Raw genomic sequence first — 22,356 nt, 5'->3', positions numbered from 1 at the left:
CCCCCGGGCCGGAAGTGCGGCGCCGCCACGGTCCCTCCGCACCCCTCCGCTGGTCGCAGTAGCTGATCGCAGTCGTGTCCTCTGGTACGTGCATCCTCGGAGCTGGTGAGTGGCTCTCGGCCCCGCGCGGTACCCCCAGGCCGCGCCTGGAGCCTCCGGGCAGCGGGGCGGTCAGGCTGGCGGAGAGGAGGCGGTTCAGGATGAGGCCCTGGCGCAGGTCCTGGGCTGGCGAATCCTGCCCGAGGCCTCCGGATCTTGTGCACAGGCCCGGCGTCCTCTGGGTGATTGACACCTGGTACCCGGCTGCCTGCACCTGCCGCAGCTGCAGGCTTCAGGTCCTAGCGGTGTGTTAGCGCCCATTGCGCGCATCCGTTGGAGACGCTTTGGGGGAGGAGAAGTCCGCTGGTGCACAGTTCCTGCCTAAGGAAGCCGGCAGTCTGTACGGAGTTCGTGGTTAGCAAAGGCTAAAACGGGCCGATTTCCATACAGTCTTACTGAACCCTGTGTCTTGCAAAGATTGAGTTCATTGTAAGAGAAGGACGATTCAAAGAAAGCTGGAGAGAACTGAGAACTTACCGACCAAGGGCTCCAAGAGGAAGTGCTGGGTGTTTTTCGGCTCGATGGGTATCGTATCATATGTACAGGAAGCACGGGAGACCAGCCGAATGGAGCGAACAATAATGAATAATAGCTGGGAATGAGGAAGGGTAGGGTTCTTGTATAAAAGGTTCTGGGCCTAGAGCCCATAAAATAAAATAAGGTAGTTAGCTAAGTTAGGACTTTTTATAGGTGTATTGAGAAATTGAAGAGAAATGAATTGCGTAAGAGGTCTTAGGGAGTCACTTGAATTCCTCTATAAGAAAATTAACACGAAGAACGGATGTTTAGGGCATCGGGTTGACAGCTTTGGTTAAAGATGGCTTTGCTGTAGTCCTGTGTGTTTGGAGAAAAAGCCACGGCATTTTCTAGTTCAGTAGACCCCTCCAGACCATCTAAAACCCTTTTAGTTTGTGGTCATGGAAAGTGGTGAGGTCATTTCCCTGGGATCATCATTTGAGGAATGCATCTGATGCCACCAGTTTTCTCTGTCCTCCCTCTCACTTCACACACTACACACAACACACAACACACACACACACACACACACACACACACAGAGGCACCTGATCACTTTTGAGTGCACAGCTTTTTGCTTGTTCCTGCTAAGTTAAATAATTCTTTGATGGCTGCCTCTCCATTCGTGTATGCTTCTATGAGGCTGAGTTTACTGAGCAGCAGCCTCTGGAGGACAGATCCCCAGGTGATGGTGGCTAAGCTTAGGAGAGCGAAGGAAGGGGCCAGTGTCCCTGTTCTCCCAATGTTGAAAGATACCAGCTGTCTACAGATGAGTTTTATTATACCCTAGTTACCAGCATCTTTGGGCTCTGGCTAGTTCCACATGGCAGACAATGCCAATTCCTTCTACGCTCTGAAGGTTGATCACTGAGTCCATAGTCACTGGCAGTAGCCAGATAACAGGAGGAAGGGTATTCAAAACTTACTTTCTGCAAGAGGTTGAGAAAGACAGGAAAACCAATGAGTCTTAGCAAGCTCGAAGGGGCTGAGAGTGGGTGCAAGTTGGCATTTTTAGAGGAAGTAACCTGGCTTGGAAAACAGGATATAAGGACAGTTCCTTTGGGCTGTGAGTGTGGTATGAACTCTAGATTTGTTTCCAGACAAAGTAACCCTAGCTGCTCCATTCTTCGTGGAGGTGCTTCCCATGCTCAGATCCTCCTCAGACTTCACAAGGGAGAGAGGGCCTGCACGGAGGAGAAGGGAGGCCAGGGAGACCTAAAAGGCGCTTCTTTAATTCAGAGTGCTCAGCATGGCAAATGTCATACTTGCCGTTGTCATTATTATTTTCTGAGCCCTGAGGTACACGTTAGCCTTGCCAGTCACCTCAACTCAAGTTTTCAAGGTGGGCATGTGGCAGCTACAGATACAAAGGACACAAGGGGCTGGTGGACACGTCCTGTGGCCGGATTCTCTAGTGGATTCTACCATTGTCTAGCTTCATGGGAAGTAGCGATAACAACAGAGTCTACATTATAAGCTATTGTGAGGGTTAAATATTAATGTGTGTGACATGCTCACTCCAGTGCCTGGTAGCCTGGCACACCTGTAGCTTGTCCTCTGTTACTATTCTTTCCCAGTACTGAGCAAGGGGGAGCTCGTGGAGTTTGTGAAGGATCTCTTGACAACGAGACTGGCTAAGTGTATGTATGCTGACTCTAGAAAAAGCCTTATTTTAGGAGTGCTCAAATCTAACACTTGCCTTCCCATGAACATTTGTGTATGCAATTTGTTTTTGATGGGAAGAAATTAATTATATGTATGTCCTAGTATTTATTTGGCACCTGCCATGTGCAGGCTCGTCTTCTAGACTCTATAATCCAAGTAGAAAGGCAAAAGGCTGTAAAAAGCCTTTGTAAATAAAAAATTAAAAATATTGGTAAGTTGTACTGGCAATGTAATTCTACTAATTAGTAGGAAAGAATAAAGGACTGGTTGTATAGCACTTGCCCAATATGTTTGAGGCCCTGGGTTTGATCCCCCACACACCCAAAAACATTTTTTAAAAGAGGAGGAGGAAGACCACTCATAAACTCAACACAGTGGGTCAGTCTCAAAAATACTGCATTAAAAGATTCCAGGCTGGGCTGGGGAGATGGCTCAGCACTGACTGTCCTTCCAGAGGACCTGGGTTCAATTCCCAACACCCACATGGCAGCTCACAACTGTCTGTAACTCCAGTTCCAAGGAATTTGGCATCCTTACACATGCAGGCAAAGCACCTATACACATGAAATAAAATAAATAAATAAATCTTTAAAAAAGAAAGAAGCCAGGCCTGTACAAGTATACATTTGTCATTTGATTTAAAAGAAACTCAAGACAAGAGCAGGCCAAGGTAATCTGTAATAACCTCTAACCCTAGCACCTGGAAGCTGAGGCACGAGGATTCTGAGGTTGAAGTCAGCCAGGGCTATGTAGGAAGGCTTTGTCTCAAGACAGAAAAGAAAAAACAACAACCAAAAAAAATAAAAATAAAAAAAACCCAAGATTTGCCTGGGGCGGGGTGGGGTGCACAGTTGACTTCCGGGGAACTTCCTGGAATGCTGTTAACATTTGTAACCTACTTGGGTTATTACATGAGCATACACAGTTACAGAAGTCATTAGATTTGTACGTTTTAGAAATGATAGGGATATCAGGACACTTGTATGTGTATGTGGCAGTGTGAAAACATACCTATGGGGAAGTTCGCCTGGTGTTAAGAAAAGTTGTAAAAACTGGGTTTGGCTCTTTAAAAAGAAAGATAATTATGGAACTTTTAAAAACCTACGTATGTAGCATAAAAACAATTACATGTCACTAAGTCTATGAGATTAATTTCGTGAAGTGTTTTAATTTGATTATAGACTAAACCCTCTCTGGTTGCTGGCTGGCTTCAGACTGTTGTTCCTGTGTCCGGTCATTTGATCCTCGTAATTAGAAAGAACAATAACTAGGCATGGCAGTCGGTGTGGAATTTCTAGATTCCAGCAGACTTTGGGAAAGCTAAAGAAACTGCACTTAAAAAGACCAGTTTTGACCCTGGAGCCGCTATGTGCTTTTCACTTCCAATTCCTCCGCCTGTGAATCTGCTTACGAACTGTCTTGCCAAACAAGAAGACTCCACTCCCTCACTCCACAGCCCCACCGGGGATGTCTGTCCTGGTGGCTCAGCTACCATTCTAGTGTGTGTTTGACTTGACTAAAACTCTGTTTTATAAAGATTCATTTTTAATAATGTGTACGAGGTGGGGTGTGTACATGTGAATGAGTGAATACAGGTACCCACAGAGGCCAGGGGCGTTGGATCCCCTGGAGCTGGAGTTACAGGTGCTTGTGATTCCCCAACCCCTTCAAAGTGGGTGCTGAACACCCGCCTTGGACTCCTTTGCCCTCAAAGCCAGTTCTACCCTTTTCTCCCTAATTGACTCGAATGGAGTGATAGCTTTTATTTTTCGATTTTATGGTTTGTGTCATTTGGTTCAGTTTTTGGGACAAAAACCTCATTCTGTAACCAGGCTGGTCTGGGACTCACTGTGTAGCTCAGGCTAGCCCTGAGCTGTGGCAATCCTCTTGCCTCAGCCTGGAGAGTGCTGGGATTACAGATGGGAAGCACCACACCCAGCTTGAGTGGTACCTTTGTGATACAAGTTTTTTCAACCAGTATTTAAGCACGTTTAAGCATAGAACTTTGAAGAAAGCTGCAATTAGAAAGCAAGAAAAACCTGCAAAGCAGTAGAGGAGCAGGATGTAGGATGTGGTGACGGAGAGGAGACTTGTGTTTAAGAGGATCTGCCAAACTAGAGCGGAAATTCTGTCTTGGTCACATCTTCTTAACACGAAACAGAAAATGCCCTTGTTGGCCGGGTGGTGGTGGCACACACCTTTAATCCCAGCATTTGGGAAGCAGAGGCAGGTGGATCTTTGTGAATTCGAGGCCAGCCTGGTCTACAAAGCGAGTTCCAGGAAAGGCGCAAAGCTACACAGAGAAACCCTGTCTCGAAAAACAAACAAAAAAAGAAAGGAAGGAAGAAAGAAAAGAAAGGAGAGGAGGGGGGGAATGCCCTCATCACCTGGCTGGTCCATTTGAACTCTCTAGAATTCTGTGGCTCTAATCTTGAAACCTCGTTATTATTAAAGAAATCACATAACAGTGCATTGCTGCCCTTCCATTGATACTCTTCAGTTTGTTTTGAGCATCTATAAGGCAATACCTGGGGTTTCATTGTTGTTTATGTTTTTGAGACAGGATCTGATAGCCCTGGCTGTCCTGGAACTTAACTGTGGCTGACCTTGAATTTAATTAAGAGATCTGTCTCCAGAGTACTGGAATCGGAGGGGTGTGCCACCACACCTGGCTAATAAATTCCAGTCTTTAAAAGCCAAGACTCTCCAAGCAGTTTAGTGTGGTGTGGTTGTCCTTTATCTGAAGGAGGATTGTCTCCAATGCGGCAGGCTGATGCACGTGGCTGGCCAGTTGCTGCTGGCTATTGGTAGGAGGCCTCAGCTCCCAGCTGCCTGGTTCTAGCATCTACCTATTGACTCCCAGCAGAGCAAGCAAGGGGTGTAATGTCTGTTGTGACAGTTCACCGCCACCATTTGCTCTGTTGTTCATGGGTCACTCTTTTCACATTTGGGTAGCTGGACAATGACAGCTGTGTGAGAGTCATCTTGGAGTCTCCCTACTCTGCAGCGGGAGTTATCTCCAGTCCTGCCCTGGCTTGCAGCAACTCAGACCCAAATAAACACAGACACTTATATTATTTAAACTGTTTGGCCTAATGGCTCAGGCTTCCTGCTATCCAGTGCTTATATCTTAAATTAACCCATTTCTATTAATCTGTAAATTGCCACGTGGCTTGTGGCTTACCGGTACTTTTACATCTCACTTCCTCTCTGTCTGGCTGGCAACTCCTGACCCAGTCTTCCCAGAATTCTCCTCTCTCCTTATCCCACCTGGGACTATACTTCCTGCCTGGCTACTGGCCAATCGGTGTTTCATTTATCAACCAGAGCAACACATTCAGAAAGACATCCCCAGCACTACCCCCTTGGTAAGAGGGGGAAGGAAGTTCAGTGCCGTCAGGAACCATGCAGGTAGCATGAACTTGGAGGGGGGTAGGGAGGGGGATGCTAGTCTAGTTCATTCTGCAGTCATTCAAGTTATCTAAAATTTGGATTTTTAAGTAAGTCACATTTTAAACATCAAGCTAATTTTTGAAGGAACATTATTAAAGGCTGTCTTGGAGGGTACTAAACAAACCCTCCTACAGACTGCATGTAATTTGCTGGCTGCCAGTTATTGGATATGAGCTGCCTCTTAGTATATGTATGTATGTGCACATGCATGTGCAGGCCAGAGGACTTCTCTGGTATCCTCTTTAAGGTGTGTTCACCTTTTTAAGACATCATCTCCCACTGGCCTGCATGCATCACCAGACAGGAATTCTAGGCTCAAACTCAGGTCCTCATGCTCAAAGGGTAAGCACCAGCTGAGCCACCTTCCTAGCCCATGAGCCACCTCTTAGATGGATGAGGAAAATGGGGTCTGGAATAGCTAGACTGGCCAAAGGTCAAGCAACCACTCATGTCAGAACTGGAATTAGAATCCAGGCCTCCTGCATCTCCATTTACTCATAATGACCAACTTTGAGAAGCCAGAGAAACTGGACATATTTACAGCCAGAGTGGACTAGGTGGTTTCAACCTTAGCTGTACGAAGTGCATTTATAAAATTTTATTTATTTTATTATCTCATGATTATGAGTGTTTTGCCTGCATGTATATCTGCGCACCATGAGCATACCTGATCCCTGTGGAAGTCAGAAGATGGTGTCAGGTCCCCTGGGACAAGAGACACAGGCTCTGTAGTCACAGACTGTAGTTGTGAGCCTCCATGTGAGTGCTAGGAATCAACCCCTGGTCCTCTGCAAGAGCAACAAGTGCTCCTAACCAATGAACCCTTTCTCAGCTCCCACCCAGTGCATTTTAAAAACTAAATTCTTGGCCTCCCTCCTCCCAACATCCTCTTTCTGTTAGGGTTGACTAAGACTCAGGCATCATTTTTTATAAACTTCAGAGATGACTGATACATGACCTACTGCTGGCAGAGCAGTGTTTATTATCCATATGGTGATAACAAATACTTGGGAAAGCATCACAGGGGTATTGGAAGCCACAGGCCTCTGCAACTTGTGCTCTGAGCATCTTTCCAAGCCTGGGGAAGCCTTGCAGGCAGAATGAAACTCATAGGTTTCTGCTCGTTAATGATATGTTCCTATTGGCGCCAGATATTGGTGAAATTATTAAGGCCACTCCACGTAGTTAAAAGGGGGGTTTATTTTGTGGGGTAACTTACAAATGAAGGGATAGGTTGTAGGGTCTGGCAAAGGTATGGCGCAGTCTGGCGGTGTTCTCTGGAGAACTCTGCTCGGTCTACCTCCTGCGTCCAGCGTCCCAGAACCAAGAGAGAGCCCTCCTCCCAATCCTGGGTCTTCCGCTTCCTCCTCTGCCCCGCCTTGTGGGCGAGACCATTACTGAAGCCTCAGTGGGAGTTGGAACTTCCAGGCCAATGCTGGGATGGCTATCCACTACATCTCCCCCTTTTGTCTAAATAAGAAAGTTCTAACCTAATACAAGATTATATACAAAGCCCTCACTTTGACTTGGATATCAGACATTTACATCACTTGTGAAGCCAGCTCCCTGCATCCCTGCCCAGGGTCAGCTCCCTGCATCTCTGTTCATGGTCAGCTTCCTGCACCCCTGCCTGTGGTCAGCTCCTTCCTGCACCCCTGCCCACAGTGTGGCCTGAGAACACAAGCACCCTTAGTTCACTGCATTAGGAATGTAGAGAATAGTAAAGTGTTTGAAGAGCAATGTGTTTTGTTTTTTATTACAGGTAATTTACACCCTGGGCTATGTTTTATTGTGAATATTTTCATCTGTAACTGTAGTCTAAGGGTAAAGAGTTGGGTTAGATGAGTCCCCACACACAAAACACTCTATTGGTAATTGACCATAAAGGTTTCTCTGTTAAATCATGTCTAATAGAAGCTATTATTATGTATCTGACCTGCTGCACTGTGTATCCCAGGGTTTACCTTCTGCCTGTCCGTCGCTCACTGTGCAGTCCTACCATCCTTTGGTTCTCTGCTATCATTTGGATTTATATGAAAAGTCTACTTATCTGTGATCTGAATGTAGAGAAGAATTGTTGCTCAGAACCCCATGTTTGTCTCTGTTGGCAACTTGGAAAGGTTTCAAGTGAGTTAAACTAACCAGAAGAGAGGTTAGCACGACATAGGGAGTCCAATGGGGTTTGAGTATGGCTGATCCTGACGGGGTTATTTAATGTCTGGTCTTCAGCTGCATCATTTGGAAGTTGAGCAGTTTGATTTAATGCAGAGCATCTTAAACTTTTTCTGCTTGTGACTCCTTTTCTTCTGATAATAAAGATATATATATAAAATAGGTATACATAAGGCTGAAGAAATGTCTCAGTGCATAAAGGCTGTTTCTGCCAAGTCTGGCAGCCTGTGTTTGATCCCAGAACCCTTGTGGCGGGAGGAAACCGGTTCTCAAATCTCAAATGTTGCCTCTGACATCCAGCCATCTGCATGTGTGGGCACACACAATGGTAAAAAAAAGCCAAGTATGGTAGCACATGCTTGTGATGCCCACACTGGAGAGGCAGGATCAGGAATGTGAGGTCGCTCTGTCTCAAGCTGGAATTTAGTCTACGTGAATGATGAAGATGGGGCTCTCTGTGGTGTCAGAAAGGAGGAAGATGAGCACATCTGAGACTATTTAAGAGACAGGAGGGATTTATTAGGGAGGGATTTGTGGAGGATGACTTGGCTTCCTGGCTGGGTGAGTGGGTAGACTGAGAAATCCGGAAGTCGGGAAAGTTGAGAGAGAGGATAATGGACTCGGTTTTCAGCATGTTGACTTTGCGGTGTCTGTGGAATGTCCAAATGGGCGTTTCCTAGGCAGTCGGATATGAATCTGAAGTTCAAGGTGACGTGCTAGCCTGGAGGTGTAGGCCTCTGAGCCAGAACAGTGAGAGTTGAGATCATCCAAGGAAGAGCTTTTAAGCCATGTAGGGAAATTTTGATGCAACTAAGAGGCAGAGACTGGCTTAGAGGCTATAAAAACATTCTACATAAGAGCCAGGTGTGATGCCATGATCCCAGCACTGTGGAAGCCCAAGCTTGGAAAACCCTATACCAGCCTTGAATGGCTAGTGAAACCCTGTCAGAAATGCCAGGACGTGAGGAACCTGCGTAAGTGAGTGGAGATCAAAGTAGAAGACAATCCAGGAGGGCCAGTCCTGGAAGTAGATCTGAGACCATACATGCGGAGTACAGCATCCCCCAGTCCAGCATAAACAGTGCCGAACACAGTAGACAGGCCCTGGAAGACTTCCTGAGGTTGTCAGCTCGGAGCAGTTGCTGTGACAGAGATGGCCAGCTTGCTGTGGGCTGAAGAGTGAGTAGGAGGTGAGAAAGTCGAGGAAGCCAAGAGAGTTGTCTCAGAAAGCAGGGGGAAAGGGCTGTTTTCTCCTGGACCATACTTCTCTTCAGATCGGCAGTTTGGATACTTTGCTCACTTTTCAGCTGATGTGTATGTTTAGTTTTTATAGTTATACACATATATAAAATACTTCTGGGGTTTGAACCCAGGACCTTGAACATCTTGGCAAGTACTCTACCACTGAATTCTATCCCCAGCTAAGAAATCTAAAACTCCCAGCACTTAGGAGACAGAGACAAGAGGATCATAAATTCAGAGTCAGCCAGGGCTACATAGTACGACCCTAAACAACATATGTGGATTGTGTATGTGAGAGGGAGAGAGAGAGAAAGTATGTATGTATGTATGTGTAACAAAGTTGGGTTTCTGGTGGTGATGGTTGTTTGAGACAGGATCTCACCATGTATCCCTGGCTGTCCTAGAACTCATTCTGTAAACCAGGCTGGCTCAAACTCATAAAGTTCCACCTGCCTCTGTCTCTTGAGTGCTAGGATTAAAGGCATGTGCCACCATGCCACCATGCTTGGCTCAAAGTTGGGTTTCTTAAACAGTTTTAGCACTCAGTAAAGTGCTTGGCCATGCAAGCATGAGGCTGTGAGTTCAGATCCCTCGCCCGCACATAAAAAGACACATGAGTACTCATAAACTCCTGGTGCTAGGGAGGCAAAGTGGCAGGGATCCCTGGAGTCAGTGAATTCTCCAGGTACAGTGAGAGACCCTGCCTCAAAAATTAAAGTAGAAAGCATTTGAGGAAGACACCCACCCTCGACCTCCAACCTCCACACACATTTGTGTGGGTACACAAACACTTTTTTTTTTCCTCGAGACAGGGTTTCTCTGTGTAGCTAGAACTCACTCTGTAGACCAGTCTGGCCTCGAACCCACAGAGATACGCCTACCTCTGCCTCCCGAGTGCTGGGATTAAAGGCGTGCGCCACCACTGCCCGGCTAACAAACACTTTTAATAGTGATTTAAACACAAGTATTAAGGAAGGAATGCTTAGGAAAAAGGCAGTACATACCCAAGACATAAGAGAGTTGTACCAAAAAATCTTAGAGAGAACTGAGAGTGCTGTTACAGTCGGCTGCTTGTTCTACCACATATTTTGATAAAGGCTGGTTAGTAATTGCATTCTTACCTCTCAGCCTCCTCCTTCCCCTCCTCCTTCATTTGAGCATCAGACTGCTGCCCCCCACCTGTTCTTTTTCACTAACCAAGCTCCCTAATCTGATCCTTGCATTTAGCCCTATCTTGCATTACCGTCTTGAACTCTAATTAACCTCAAAAGTGTTTAATGTAGGATATTTCAACATGATACAATTGGCAAATTATTTTTTTAAACTTATTATTTATTATGTATACAGTATTCTGCCTGCTTGTGTCCCTGCAGGCCAGAAGAGGGGCACCAGATCTCCTTACAGATGGTTGTGAGCCACCATGTGGTTGCTGGGAATTGAACTCAGGACCTCTGGAAGAGCAGTCAGTGCTCTTAACCACTGAGCCATCTCTCCAACCCGCAAATTATTTTTTAAATGTTACTCTTTAGTGAGTTTGCAATATGATTGGTTCGTAGAGCTTATCTATGCCTTCAGACTACTAATATTTATTAAATCTTGAAATAAGACTTTTTTTTTTTTTGAGTTGAGGGTCGAACCCGGGCCGTGCGCTTCCTAGGCAAGTGCTCTATCACTGAGCTAAATCCCCAACCCCAAGACTTTTATCTTATGTAAATTCCTGGCTTCTCAATGGCTAATTCCTGTCAGCCAGTCGCTGGCTCTGCCCTGGATTCAAGGTTAATTTTATCAACAGTCTCTGAGTGTCATAGTGTGATGTAATATCCCACAACAATCCCTGGGCTGGTTGTCCTGGGTTCTACAAGAAATTGGGCTGAGCAAGTAAGCCAGTGAGCAGCACCTGTTCATGGCCTTTGCATCAGCTCCCGCCTCCAGGTTCCTGCCCCATGTGTAAGCCAGATAAACCCTTTCCTCCCCATCCTGCTTGGTCATGATGTTTTATCACCAAGGTTGTAATCCTAACTAAGACAAGGCCACAGCAGCGGCAGCAGCAGCCAGAAAAAAAAAAGAAGGCCAAAGGGAGAAAAGTCAGTGCCTTGCTAGTGATCACATTCTCTTTTTCTTTTTCTTTTTTCTTTCTTTTTTTTTTTTTTTTTTTTTTTTTTTTTTTTGCCAGGGGTGAGGATCGAACCCAGGGCCTTGCGCTTGCTAGGCAAGCTCTCTACTACTGAGCTAAATCTCCAACCCCCACATTCTCTTTTTCATTTAACTTTGAATATAACTACAGTCAGATATCAAGCTAAATTACAGGGAGGAGAAGGAAATTGACATTTATTCAGGACAGTTACGTGGAGAAGGCAAGGCACTGGATTGTTGAGAGTCAGGACCGTGAAACTAGAGTACTTCAAAACCGTACTAAGCAGTACGCTTTGGGAGCGTGTTTTAGATTGACGGAAGAGAATAAATATTATCTTTATAGAAAGTCCAAAGCCCAAGTTCCTTTTGTTGACAACTAACATGGTTACAGTGCTGGTTGGTTTTTATCAACTTGACACAAACCTAGACATAATCTGGAAAGAGGAAATCTTAATTGAAAATATGTCTCCATCAGATTGGCCTGTAGTCCAGTCTGTGAAGTATTGTTTTGACTAATGATTAATGTGGGACGCCCCGCTCACTGTGGGTGGTCCTGGGTTGTATAAGAAAGCACACTGAGCAAGCTGTAAGGAGCAAGCCAGTAAGCAGCACCACTCCAATGTCTGGACTTGAGTTCCTGCCCTGACTTCCCTTGGTGATGGAGTATGACCTGAGGCTTGTAAGATAAAATAAACCCTCTCCATCTGGGCCTACCGATGGGAGTCGTCCCAATGCTGTCCTCACTTCTCACACCAGTTATAAGTTTAGGTGTCCCTGCGACCATGTTCAGGTTTGATGATTTGCTGGATCTCACTGAAAGCCTCGGTTCTCCCTGCAGGGCAGCATCCAGGAGGGTTCCTAACACAGAGCTTCAGGTGTCTGTCCTAGTGAAGTCATAGTGTCACCTCCTCCTAGCAGTGATGGGTCACAGCATGCAGAAACTGCCTATCAGGGACATTAGGACTTATTGTGTGGGTATACTCAACTCTCCACATGTCTGACCTCAGTGTCCAGCCCTGGTAGAAGTCAAGCTGATACCATACGACCATAATCTTCCATCATAACTCATAGTTAGATCATCCTTGTGACCTAAGACAGTAAATATCAGGGAGCCTAGAGATCACATTCCAGGAGCTAAGGGCAAAGGTTATATATACCTCCCTTTGAACAACCTTGAATTATTTAATACACAGGAACATTGATTTTTTTTTTTTAACTTAGGCAGTGCCTATCTCATAGGGCAGTTGTAGAGATATAATAAAACACTAGATCAAAAGTTGCCATGGGCAGGTGAGATTACTCAGTGGGTAAAAAGCACTTGCCATGCAAGCCTGACAACTTGAGTTTGATCCTAGATCCCACAGTGGAAGGAGAGAAACAGTTCCTGAAAGTTGGCCTCTCCCTTCCACACACTCCCCTGCACTTTCAGACACACATCATAGTCATTATCATCATCATAATTGGAGCTGAAGAAGTGACTCAGTGGTTAAGAGCACTGACTACTCTTCCAAAGAACCTGAATTTGATTGCCCGTACCCACACGGGAAACTCACAACCATATATAACTCCAGTTCCAGGGGGTCTGGCACTGCACACATGTGGTGTATCAACTACATGCAAGCAAAACACCCATACTACTACTAATAATGTTTTTAAAAGTTGGCCTCAGGGACTAAAGAGATGGCTTATTGGTTAAGAACACTGGCTACTCTTCTAGAGAACCTGAGTTCAATTCCCAGCAGCACATGGAGATGCACATGAATCTGTAACTCCAGTCCAGGAGGACCCAGCACCCTCTTCTGGCCTCCATGGGCACTGGACACATGTGCACAGACTGTACAAGAAGGCAAATACTCTACATATAAAAATAATAAAAGCTCAAAAATATTTCTAAAAAAACTGCCCTGATATCTGTAAGATTTCAAAGTTATGTATAGCTAGTCATCTGTGACTTAGATTTGAACTTAACTTCTAACTCAAAGTGCATAGTATTGGGTCTTATCTGCAGTTGCACACTGTCTAGTAATGGGGATGCATTCTGAGAGTTCCTTTGTTAGGCAGTCTCATTGCTCTGCAAACACCATAGAGTTTACTTACACAAAGCCAGGTAGAATAGCCTGTTGCAGACCAAGACTGTATGGTATACACCATTGTATATGATATCTGTCAAGTTACATGCAGTATTTACATGATTTTAAATGCAGCCAGGATCTATACCATGCCTATAATCTCAGCACTCCAGAGACAGGTGGGAACTCAGGAGTTTAGGTCATCCTCAGCTACTTGGTGAATTCAGTACCAGCCTGAACTACATGAGACCCTGTATTTTAAAAAAATGGAAATTATTCTGTTTGACAGTTAAATTGCTGATGGCCATCAGTAGAGTGTTAGAGGGTAACACCAAAGCCATTTGTGGAAGTTCTAGAAATGATTGGGAAGATGAGGAAGTGAGAGCAGTTAACTAGTAACTGATGTGCAGAGTTGTCAAATGAGGGAAGTGCAGGGCCAGCTCGGATACCTACAAGAGGAAATTGGGTTTGGATGATGTATTTTAAAGGCGAGCACCATATCTGGCTATCTTCGTCCTGTGCACACTATCCACTTCGTTCACACTGTACATTATAATAGTATGTTTTGATGGTGCAAACTGGGGTTCTAAAGATTATTTCATATTGGTAGTAAAGTGGAAATAATAAAAGTTCTGGTCACGTTTGGTTGTTGTAAGGGATAAATGGGAAAATGGAACCTAGCAAGAGAAAGAGGTTTGTGTGAGGGAAACTTGTACCTTCGGAGACAGACATGCTTGGCACATAGTACTCAGCTACCTGTTATTGTTAATTATATTTTTTAATGATTTATTTATTTTATTTTCTATGTGTTGGTGTTTTGCCTGCATATCTGGGTTAGGGTGTCAGATCCCCTGGGACTGGAGTTACAGACAGCTGTGAACTGCCATGTAGGTGCCTAGGAATTGAACTCCAGTCCTCTGGAATTGTTCTTAACTGCTGAGCCATCTCTCCAGCCCCTGTTTTATATATTTCTATAAAGTCCAATGGATAAAAATTAGTCTTGGGAGCTGGGTGGTAGTTGCATAACCCTTTAATCCCAGCACTTGGGAGGCGGAGGCAGGTAGATCTCCAGGTTGGAGTCCAGCCTAGTCTACGAGTGAGTTCCAGGACAGCCAGAGCTACACAGAGAAACACTATTTCAAAAAACAAACAAAAATTAGTCTTGGGGCTAGAGATATGGCTCAGTAGTCAGGAGCACACACTGCTCCTGCAGAAGACCTGAGTTTGGGTCCTGAACTCACATGGGAGCTTTTACAATTACCTATAACTGCAACTTCAGGGGCCCAACACCTCTCTGGCCTCCGTGGGCACCTGTACTCATGTGCACATACCAACACAGACATGAACACACACATACGTAATTTAAAAATAAAAGCTAAATCTTTAAAAGAAATTAGTCTTGCTGGGCAGTGATGGTGCACACTTTTAATCCCAGCACTCAGGAGGCAGAGGCAGGCCTGGTCTACAGAGTGAGTTCCAGGACAGCCAGGGCTACACAGAGGTACCCATACTGTCTCAAAAAAAACAAAAAAAGAAAGAAAAAGTCTTGGGAGATGTGATGCAAAATACATCGATAAGTTCTATTAACCTGTACTTTTTAAATCCACTTCAACTGTCACATTGAAAATAAAGCTTGGATGTACTTACTCCTGCCCTATTGAAGTAAATTTCTATATTAAGATGCTTTTACTCTAGCTGGGCATAGTGACACGAAACTTCAATCTCAGCATTTGGGAGTCCAGGCCAGCCAGGACTACATCGGGAGACTCACAGAGAAAGAAAGATAAAGAAAGATAATTTTTTATTCACTAACTTTAAGGGGCGGTGTATGTGTTCCATTTTTGCTTTATGTATTACGTATTTTTTGTTGTTGTTCAGTTAATTCCAGATTTAGACCACCACCATGTCGAGCAAAAAGGCCAAGACCAAAACCACCAAGAAGCGCCCTCAGCGCGCAACATCCAATGTGTTCGCCATGTTTGACCAGTCCCAGATCCAAGAGTTCAAAGAGGCCTTCAACATGATCGACCAGAACCGGGATGGCTTCATTGACAAGGAAGACTTGCATGACATGCTGGCTTCTCTAGGTAGCCTTTTGTGTGCATTGTCCCTGATGATAATCCATCCCAACTCATTTGTTTGTGATTCAGTTCTTGTCCCAAACAGCCTTTGAAAACTTTGAGGTGTGGGAGGGGCCTTTTCAGGACTGGGCCCGGTGTGAGGGGGATCAGCTCTAATGGGGGAACCTGGCAGGTACTGTTCCTGTTAGCTAAGTAGATTGTGTCTGTGTGTGTGCACGTGCGTGCATGCTGGTGGCTATGTGCAAAAGATCAGAAGTCATAGTAACAAATACAGCAAATAATACACTGTGGGTAATATCCTGTGAATGGAAGACAGGTCATGAACAAAGGGACAAAGGGATACCTCCTAACTAACATGGCTGCCTGGGAAGGAAGGACAGTGTTGCTCAAAAATGGACCCCTGGAAAAGAGATTTCCACAATAATGCTTTTATAATTTAGAAAGAAAGGGAAGGGAGGGAGGGAGGGAGGGAGGGAGGGAGGGAGGGAGGGAGGGAGGGAGGAAGGAAGGAAGGAAGGAAGGAAGGAAGGAAGGAAGGAAGGAAGGAAGGAAGGAAGGAATTGAATTTTTTTTCCCTAAAAACCATAGCGGGGGTTGATGAGATTACTTAGCAGGTAAAGGTGCATGCTGCCAAGCCTGGTGACTTCAGTGGGAGCCCCAGGATGGAGAGACCTGACCCTTGGACATTGTCCTCTGTCATCCACATGTGCTCCACAGCACTGGCCAACAGACACGCACACACTTTGTTTCGTTTTTTGGTGGTTTCTGTAGTAGTTGTCCTAGAACTCGCTCTATAAACCAGACCTGCCTCTATTTCCCGAGTGCTAGGATTAAAGATGTACGCCACCGCCTCACCACACCCCTACACCCCCACCCACCCACACCCCTACACCCACCCACATCCCCACCCCAGATACACACTTTTTTTTTTTTTAAAGATCCATTTTAGATTCCTATTTCACTCCGAAAACTCTCTTGAATCTTTGGGTTACAGATATCCCTGCCCTCTATGCCCAGAGTACACAAGAGAGTTGGGTTTGATCTGCAAACAGGGAAGTGGGTTTTTACTTTTACCCGCTCCGAGGTTCCTGTAGTGCAGAGTTAAGTAGGTGTAGTGAGGTAGGGTTGCCATGCAACGACATAGCCGTCCACGCATTCCTTAAATGTCACCCCGGTTCTAGACTGGACTGTCATCAGTTCTTAGTCTGTTGTAGTTCTAAGATGCTGCCTTAGATCTGCAGAGCCAGCCAACATACCCGTTTTGTGTATGTCAGCTCTGTGTTTGATGGGACCTTTGAGATCCTGACTTTAGCCAGCCCCTCTCACAGGTTCAGATTAAAGGAGGCTGTATGGGCCCGTGTTCCAGTTCTTCCACTTCTCCAGGCCAGTTTGTGAACTGGGTGTCAGATCTTTCCTGTGAGGAGAACTGGAGATGTCTAGCTGCCATCCTAAGAATCGTTTTCAGTAGGAGCTGAGATCCAGGTTTCTGTTTACAAACAAGACTGAGCACCCTAGTTCAAGTCTAGCATGGTGGCTCATACATGCAGTCTCTCATCCGTCAGCATGCAGGGGGATGAGACAGGAGATTCTCTGAGGATCTGAGGCCAACCTGGTAGAGGACCGCCCCCCTCAAAAAAAAAAAAAAAAGAGCAAAAGAAGACTCCAGACAGCCTCATGCAGAAGGACCTGGAGCTGACCCTGCTTTCTTTAATACCGTTCAGAAGTTGTTCCCAGTCCCAAACTGACCTGGTAGTTTTAACCCAAATGATCAGCTTATAAATAATTTTGAAGCATACCAATTCACATGCAACTGTATCATAATTGGAAATATTAGTGTTGATTTTTTTTAATAGCTGGTATTAAATTAACAACCCCTGATGAACCAATATAGACTCACACAACATATGAGTGTGATGTTTCCGTCAAAACTTGAGACTTTTGAGGTTTTTTTTTTTAATGTGTTCTTTAATTTTTAACGAAAAGTGGTAAAAATGCTGGCAAGATGGCTTAGCATGGAAAGGTACTTATGTCTTAAGCTTGTGAGGTTTGATCCCTGGAGCCCTTGTGGAAAGAGAGAACCAGCTCCTGAAAGTTTTTTGTCCTCAGACCTCCACACATGGGATACGGTGCATGCACACACAATAATGCAATAAAAAAATTTCAAAAACATGTTTGGTAGCCGGATGATCCAAATGAACTGGTTTTCTCCTTTGTCTGAATGTGCACTCTTACAGGGAAGAATCCCACCGACGCCTACCTGGATGCCATGATGAATGAGGCCCCGGGCCCCATCAACTTCACCATGTTCCTCACCATGTTTGGTGAGAAGTTGAATGGCACAGACCCCGAAGATGTCATCAGAAATGCCTTCGCTTGCTTTGATGAGGAAGCAACGGGTAAATGCTGCTAGCATGTTTGTGTCCAGCCTCATTTTAGGACATATTTTTAAAGTACAAAACATTTCTTCTAATTAAAACAAAAAGAAAGTCCTGTTGCTTTAAAATGGGCAATACACCAGCAATGTCCTTGCCACATTTCTGTTGTAAGTCATAAAACTGCAGCTTATCTTGTTCACCTTGGAATTTGGCTTCAAGCTTCCTGGAAACATCATAAGAATTTAGGGTCCATTATAAAATCTTAGAGAATGAAAACTATTCTTTCAGAGAACCTGGTTTCACTAAAAGGCATAGTTAATAGTGTGAGCATTTGAAGTGTTCTGTGTGTGTCCCTGGGGTTACCTCAGGGCTTTGCTCTGTTTTGTCTTCATTTTCCTGCCCTTTGGAGAAGCGGGCTTTCTTGTGAAAGCCTTTCAAGTTTCACCTTTCTCCTTTGCCTTCTTTCTTCATCGTTTCTCCTTGTCCCCTGCTTGGCCTCACGCATCCCCTGGAGTCTCCCTCGATTGTCTCTGACTTCCCCATTCCTGGCCATGCTCTTCTCCCTGAACCACTGCTCTGGGTGACACTGCCTTTTGTTCTGGGCAGCTACCACTTAATTTTTACTTAACTTCATATTTCTCTACTGTGGTTTTTAAAAAGATTTGCTTTTCTTTTGTGTGTGTGTGTGAGTGTGTGTGTTACCAAGTACGTACCTGGTGCCATCAGGGGTCAGAAGAGAACATAAGATCCTTTGAAACTGAAGTCACAGATGATTGTGAGCCACTCTGGGTGCTGGGAATCAAACCCCAGGACCTCTGAAAGAGCAGCCTGTGCTCTTAACCACTGAGCCATCTCGCTGTTTTGAAGCTTTTAAAGTAATTTAGTATTAATAAAAACCTTGGAAGTGATTGGGAAGCAGTGGTGCAGTTACGTGTGCCGTGGCTGTAGTGTGTAGTGCAGCTAGAGTTTTCCTGGTCCTGCCTGGCCCAGGTCAGGACAAAACTCTCTCACCCGCCAGTCCTGCAGCTGCTCAGACCCAATCAAGTAAACACACAGAGACTTACACTGCTTACAAACTGTATGGCTGCAGCAGGCTTCTTGCTGTCTAGTTCTTCTATCTTAAATTAACCCATTTCTATTAGTCTATAAGTTGACACGTGCCTTGTGGCTTACTGGTACCTTACATCTCGTTTGTCATGGTGGCAGCTGGCAGTGTCTCTGCCTCAGCCTTCCACTTCCCAGAATTCTCCTCTCTGCTGTCCCGCCTATACTTCCTGCCTGGCTACTGGCCAATCAGCATTTTATTTATACAGAGCGATATCCACAGCAGTGTAGTAGATGACGACTTTGCTGAAACATAAGGCTGGATTGATGTAGAATCGTGCAATGAAGTATTTGTGAGTTCATGTTTTGTTTCTCTCCAGGCACCATCCAGGAGGATTACCTGAGGGAGCTGCTGACCACCATGGGCGATCGGTTCACAGATGAGGAAGTGGACGAGCTGTACAGGGAGGCCCCCATTGACAAAAAGGGGAATTTCAACTACATCGAGTTCACACGCATCCTCAAGCACGGAGCGAAAGACAAGGACGACTGAAGAGCTTCACGGAAACTTCTCCGGCGTTACCTTGCTCACTTCCTTTCTCAGACACTTCTCCCCCTTCTTAGGACCTACTGCATGCCACTGAGTTTCACAGCTTTGCCTCTTTTTTAATGTATTTATTTCCGGCCTTTCTTTCATTAGCTCTTGTATAATCAGACTGGAAATGGGGACAATGTTGTAAATTGTGTTGAAAATGAGATGCGAATAAAAATCAACAAATGTGAAAGCCCAGGAAAATACATCCGTATTTCTGGTTTTGCTGGATTTTTTACATTTTTATATAATAAAAATGTTATTTTGAAATAAAGATTATGCTGACTCAAGTGGAGTATAAAACAAATGAGTGATAGTTTGGGGTAGTCCTTTCTTCAAGTTTCCAACTTCGTAGAAAGTATAGAGTATTGTCTAGAAAAACAGATATTTCATTAGCTAATGGTGTAAGTTCTGGAGACGTGAGTGCTCACTGTGTGCCCCATCGCACCTCCATGGTCCTCACAGCGTCTTCACAACAGTCTGATGAGATGGATTGTCACTAACTGTACTGGAAGTGGAGGTGGCTGCCGGGGATTGAACCCAGGGCTCTGAGCACGCTGTACCACAGAACCACACCCCTAGCCTCTTGCCCTCTTTTGTCAGTTGGGGTTGGGGGTGAGAGCTAAACTCCTAGAAGCCGAGTGACTGACGCTTGGGTCACTTGGTGAGAGTCACGGTTCTGTCTTACTAACTAGCCAGGGTCTACAGAAAGCCAAAAATGCCAACACAATTCCATTCACTGAATTCAGAATTCAGTAGTCATCGTTGACATTTAAAATCATCTTGCAGTAAGACAATTACTTGGAAAAATTTTCAGAAGATTTATCCTAGGAAGAAAACAGAAGACAAAGATGAACAGGCGGGGGTTGGGGGGGTGTGGGGGGGGGGGAGTCCTGTGCTCAAGCATATGCAAGGGCCTGTGTTCAAACCTCAGTGAAAAAAATGAGAGGGAAAACATTACAAGCAATTGTAAATGTGCTTGAAGACAGTTGCAGTGGAGACTTAGGGAAGGAGAGAAAGGCAGACAGTTAAAAGTGCTGGAGAGAGGAAGTTCAGTGACGGCACCTATTTCTCCTAAACACGTTGCTCAAAATCTGCACGTGCACTGCTTGCTGCCTGGCTTGTAGCTTGGTGCGGTGCTCTGGTCTGCTTCCTCTGGCTGGCCTTTTACTAATGGAGCTCTCCTCTCGCCTTTAAATGAGACAGTGTCCGGCTCAGGTGGGCATGAACGTTGTTCTGCAGCCAGATGAGCGTTCGCACCCTGCCAAAGGAGAAACGACTACTCACTGATGGAAGCTGAGAAAAGCCGAAGCTCCCTTCCAGAACCATGATGAATCCTGAGCGTTCGTGTGAGGCTCCCATTTCCACTTAGAATCTCAAAGTCCCTAGGAAGTGTCACAAAACCAAGGGAATTGTCGTGTAGGTAAGGCAAGGCAGAAAAAGACACCAATCCATTTATCCAGTACCTGTTACCCAGCAAGCTCTTGTGTTGCTGACCGAAGGCCAAGATAGGCAGGGAAGACAAGACCACTGATCTTAGGCTCAGATTCTAGGCAGAGGCATGATAAATAACAGCACATAAATACTGTGTGGTGGTAAAGAACACTGACTGCATGGTAGAACGTGGTCAGGCCGGGATGAGACTCGGGAGACAGCTCTCAAGGCACAGTGGCAGTAATAGAACACGGAGATGCTCTCAACTCAAGGATGTCACCGATGTAGAGTCTAGGAGGGGAATCCATGGCTTTAGGTAGGGAAATAACATGGTTTATATTTGAAAAACTCGTTGCTGTGCATAGAATTGAGTGACAATGAAGTAAGGCCAGCTAGGGAGCTGTAGCCAGCACCCAGAGGAGATGCAGCCACTTGGCTTGGGCCAATGGGGACATAGCTGTCCTTGGCCCACTGACCTCCAGTCTAGCTGTGCCCTGTTATGACCGTCTGTAAGTTCATTTCATTACTGCTAAAAAACAGATTGGAAAAACTGGTGTAGGGTACCAGGAGGTAGCAAAATCAGTGTCCAATAAATAACCCTTAGTGTTGACTCCAATATCATCCTGGGAGGAATGGGGTCCCAGCACCCACACACTGCCTGTAACTCCAGCTTCAGGGGATCTAATAACCACTTTTGGCTTCTGTGGGTATATGTACACACAGGCACATAAATAAAATAAGTCTCAATGAGGAAAAATGTTAACCCAGAGTCAGTGTGATGTCAAAGGCCTTCAATCCCAGCACTCAGGAGGCAGAAGGCAGTAGGATTACTGGAATTCCAGTCCAGCCTGGTCTACATAGCCACTTCCAAGCAAGCCTGGGCTATATGAGACCCCATCTCACTAGTTTAGGCCAGGTCCACCCTAAACTATGCTAAAGAGGTAGGAGAATAACCATCCCTTCAATGAGCTACTGTACTCCTGTCCTGAATCCCCTCCCTCTGCTGGTGCTCATAAGCTGTGGTGAGGCTCTGTTGGGTCTGCCCACTTTTCTCAGTCCTGACTCTCAGAAAGGCATAACCATTTTCTTTCTTCTCTTCTGTCTTCCTTTTGGGTGCTGACCAGAACCTACGCATGCTTTTTCTGGGGCTTTGGGTTTCTTCTTCTTCTCCTCCTCTCCCCACTCCTCCTCCTCCTTCTGTTTGTTTTTCAAGACAGGGTTTCTGGATCTCGCTCTGTAGACCAGGCTGGCCTCAAACTCACAGAGATCTGCCTGGCTTTGCTTCCTGAGTGCTGGGATTAAAGGTGTGTGCCACCACCACCTGGCCCTTTCTCTTTCTCTAAAGCTGCCCTCTGTCACGTGGCTGCTTGTCCACCATAGGGCTCATCTCCCTCTGTGCAGTCTCAACTCATACAGCACAGCTTCTCTTTCTCTTCTCCATCCTCTTCCAGGCAGCTGCCTGGGTTTACAACTTGTTTCTC

General features: G+C 45.4%; 1 protein-coding gene across 2 annotated transcripts; it reads left to right on the top strand.

The window, feature by feature from the left end:
- LOC118573380 (myosin regulatory light chain 12B) lies at positions 1-19,715 on the top strand. Of its 2 annotated transcripts, none has more exons than XM_036173674.1 (4): positions 1-105; positions 15,228-15,436; positions 17,665-17,826; positions 19,230-19,715. In XM_036173674.1, the coding sequence occupies exons 2-4, from the start codon at positions 15,253-15,255 to the stop codon at positions 19,400-19,402; spliced, it is 519 nt and encodes a 172-aa protein (XP_036029567.1). In that variant the 5' UTR covers positions 1-105; positions 15,228-15,252; the 3' UTR covers positions 19,403-19,715. The 2 variants fall into 2 exon arrangements, with proteins under 2 accessions (XP_036029567.1, XP_036029569.1); XM_036173676.1 differs by having other exon boundaries at positions 7-84.
- Positions 19,716-22,356: the final 2,641 nt, after the last annotated feature.

This window comes from Onychomys torridus, chromosome 23, assembly GCF_903995425.1.
Source record: "Onychomys torridus chromosome 23, mOncTor1.1, whole genome shotgun sequence".
In the NCBI taxonomy this organism is placed as follows: Eukaryota; Metazoa; Chordata; class Mammalia; order Rodentia; family Cricetidae; genus Onychomys; species Onychomys torridus.
Note: the sequence above shows the minus strand (reverse complement) of the source record. Positions and strands in the feature narration are given on the sequence as shown.

Coding starts and splice junctions, on each gene's coding strand:
- LOC118573380 (XM_036173674.1), top strand. CDS start 15,253: ATGTCGAGCAAAAAGGCCAAGACCAAAACCACCAAGAAGCGCCCTCAG. Junction 15,437..17,664: donor TGACATGCTGGCTTCTCTAG/GTAGCCTTTTGT, acceptor GCACTCTTACAG/GGAAGAATCCCACCGACGCC. Junction 17,827..19,229: donor CTTTGATGAGGAAGCAACGG/GTAAATGCTGCT, acceptor GTTTCTCTCCAG/GCACCATCCAGGAGGATTAC.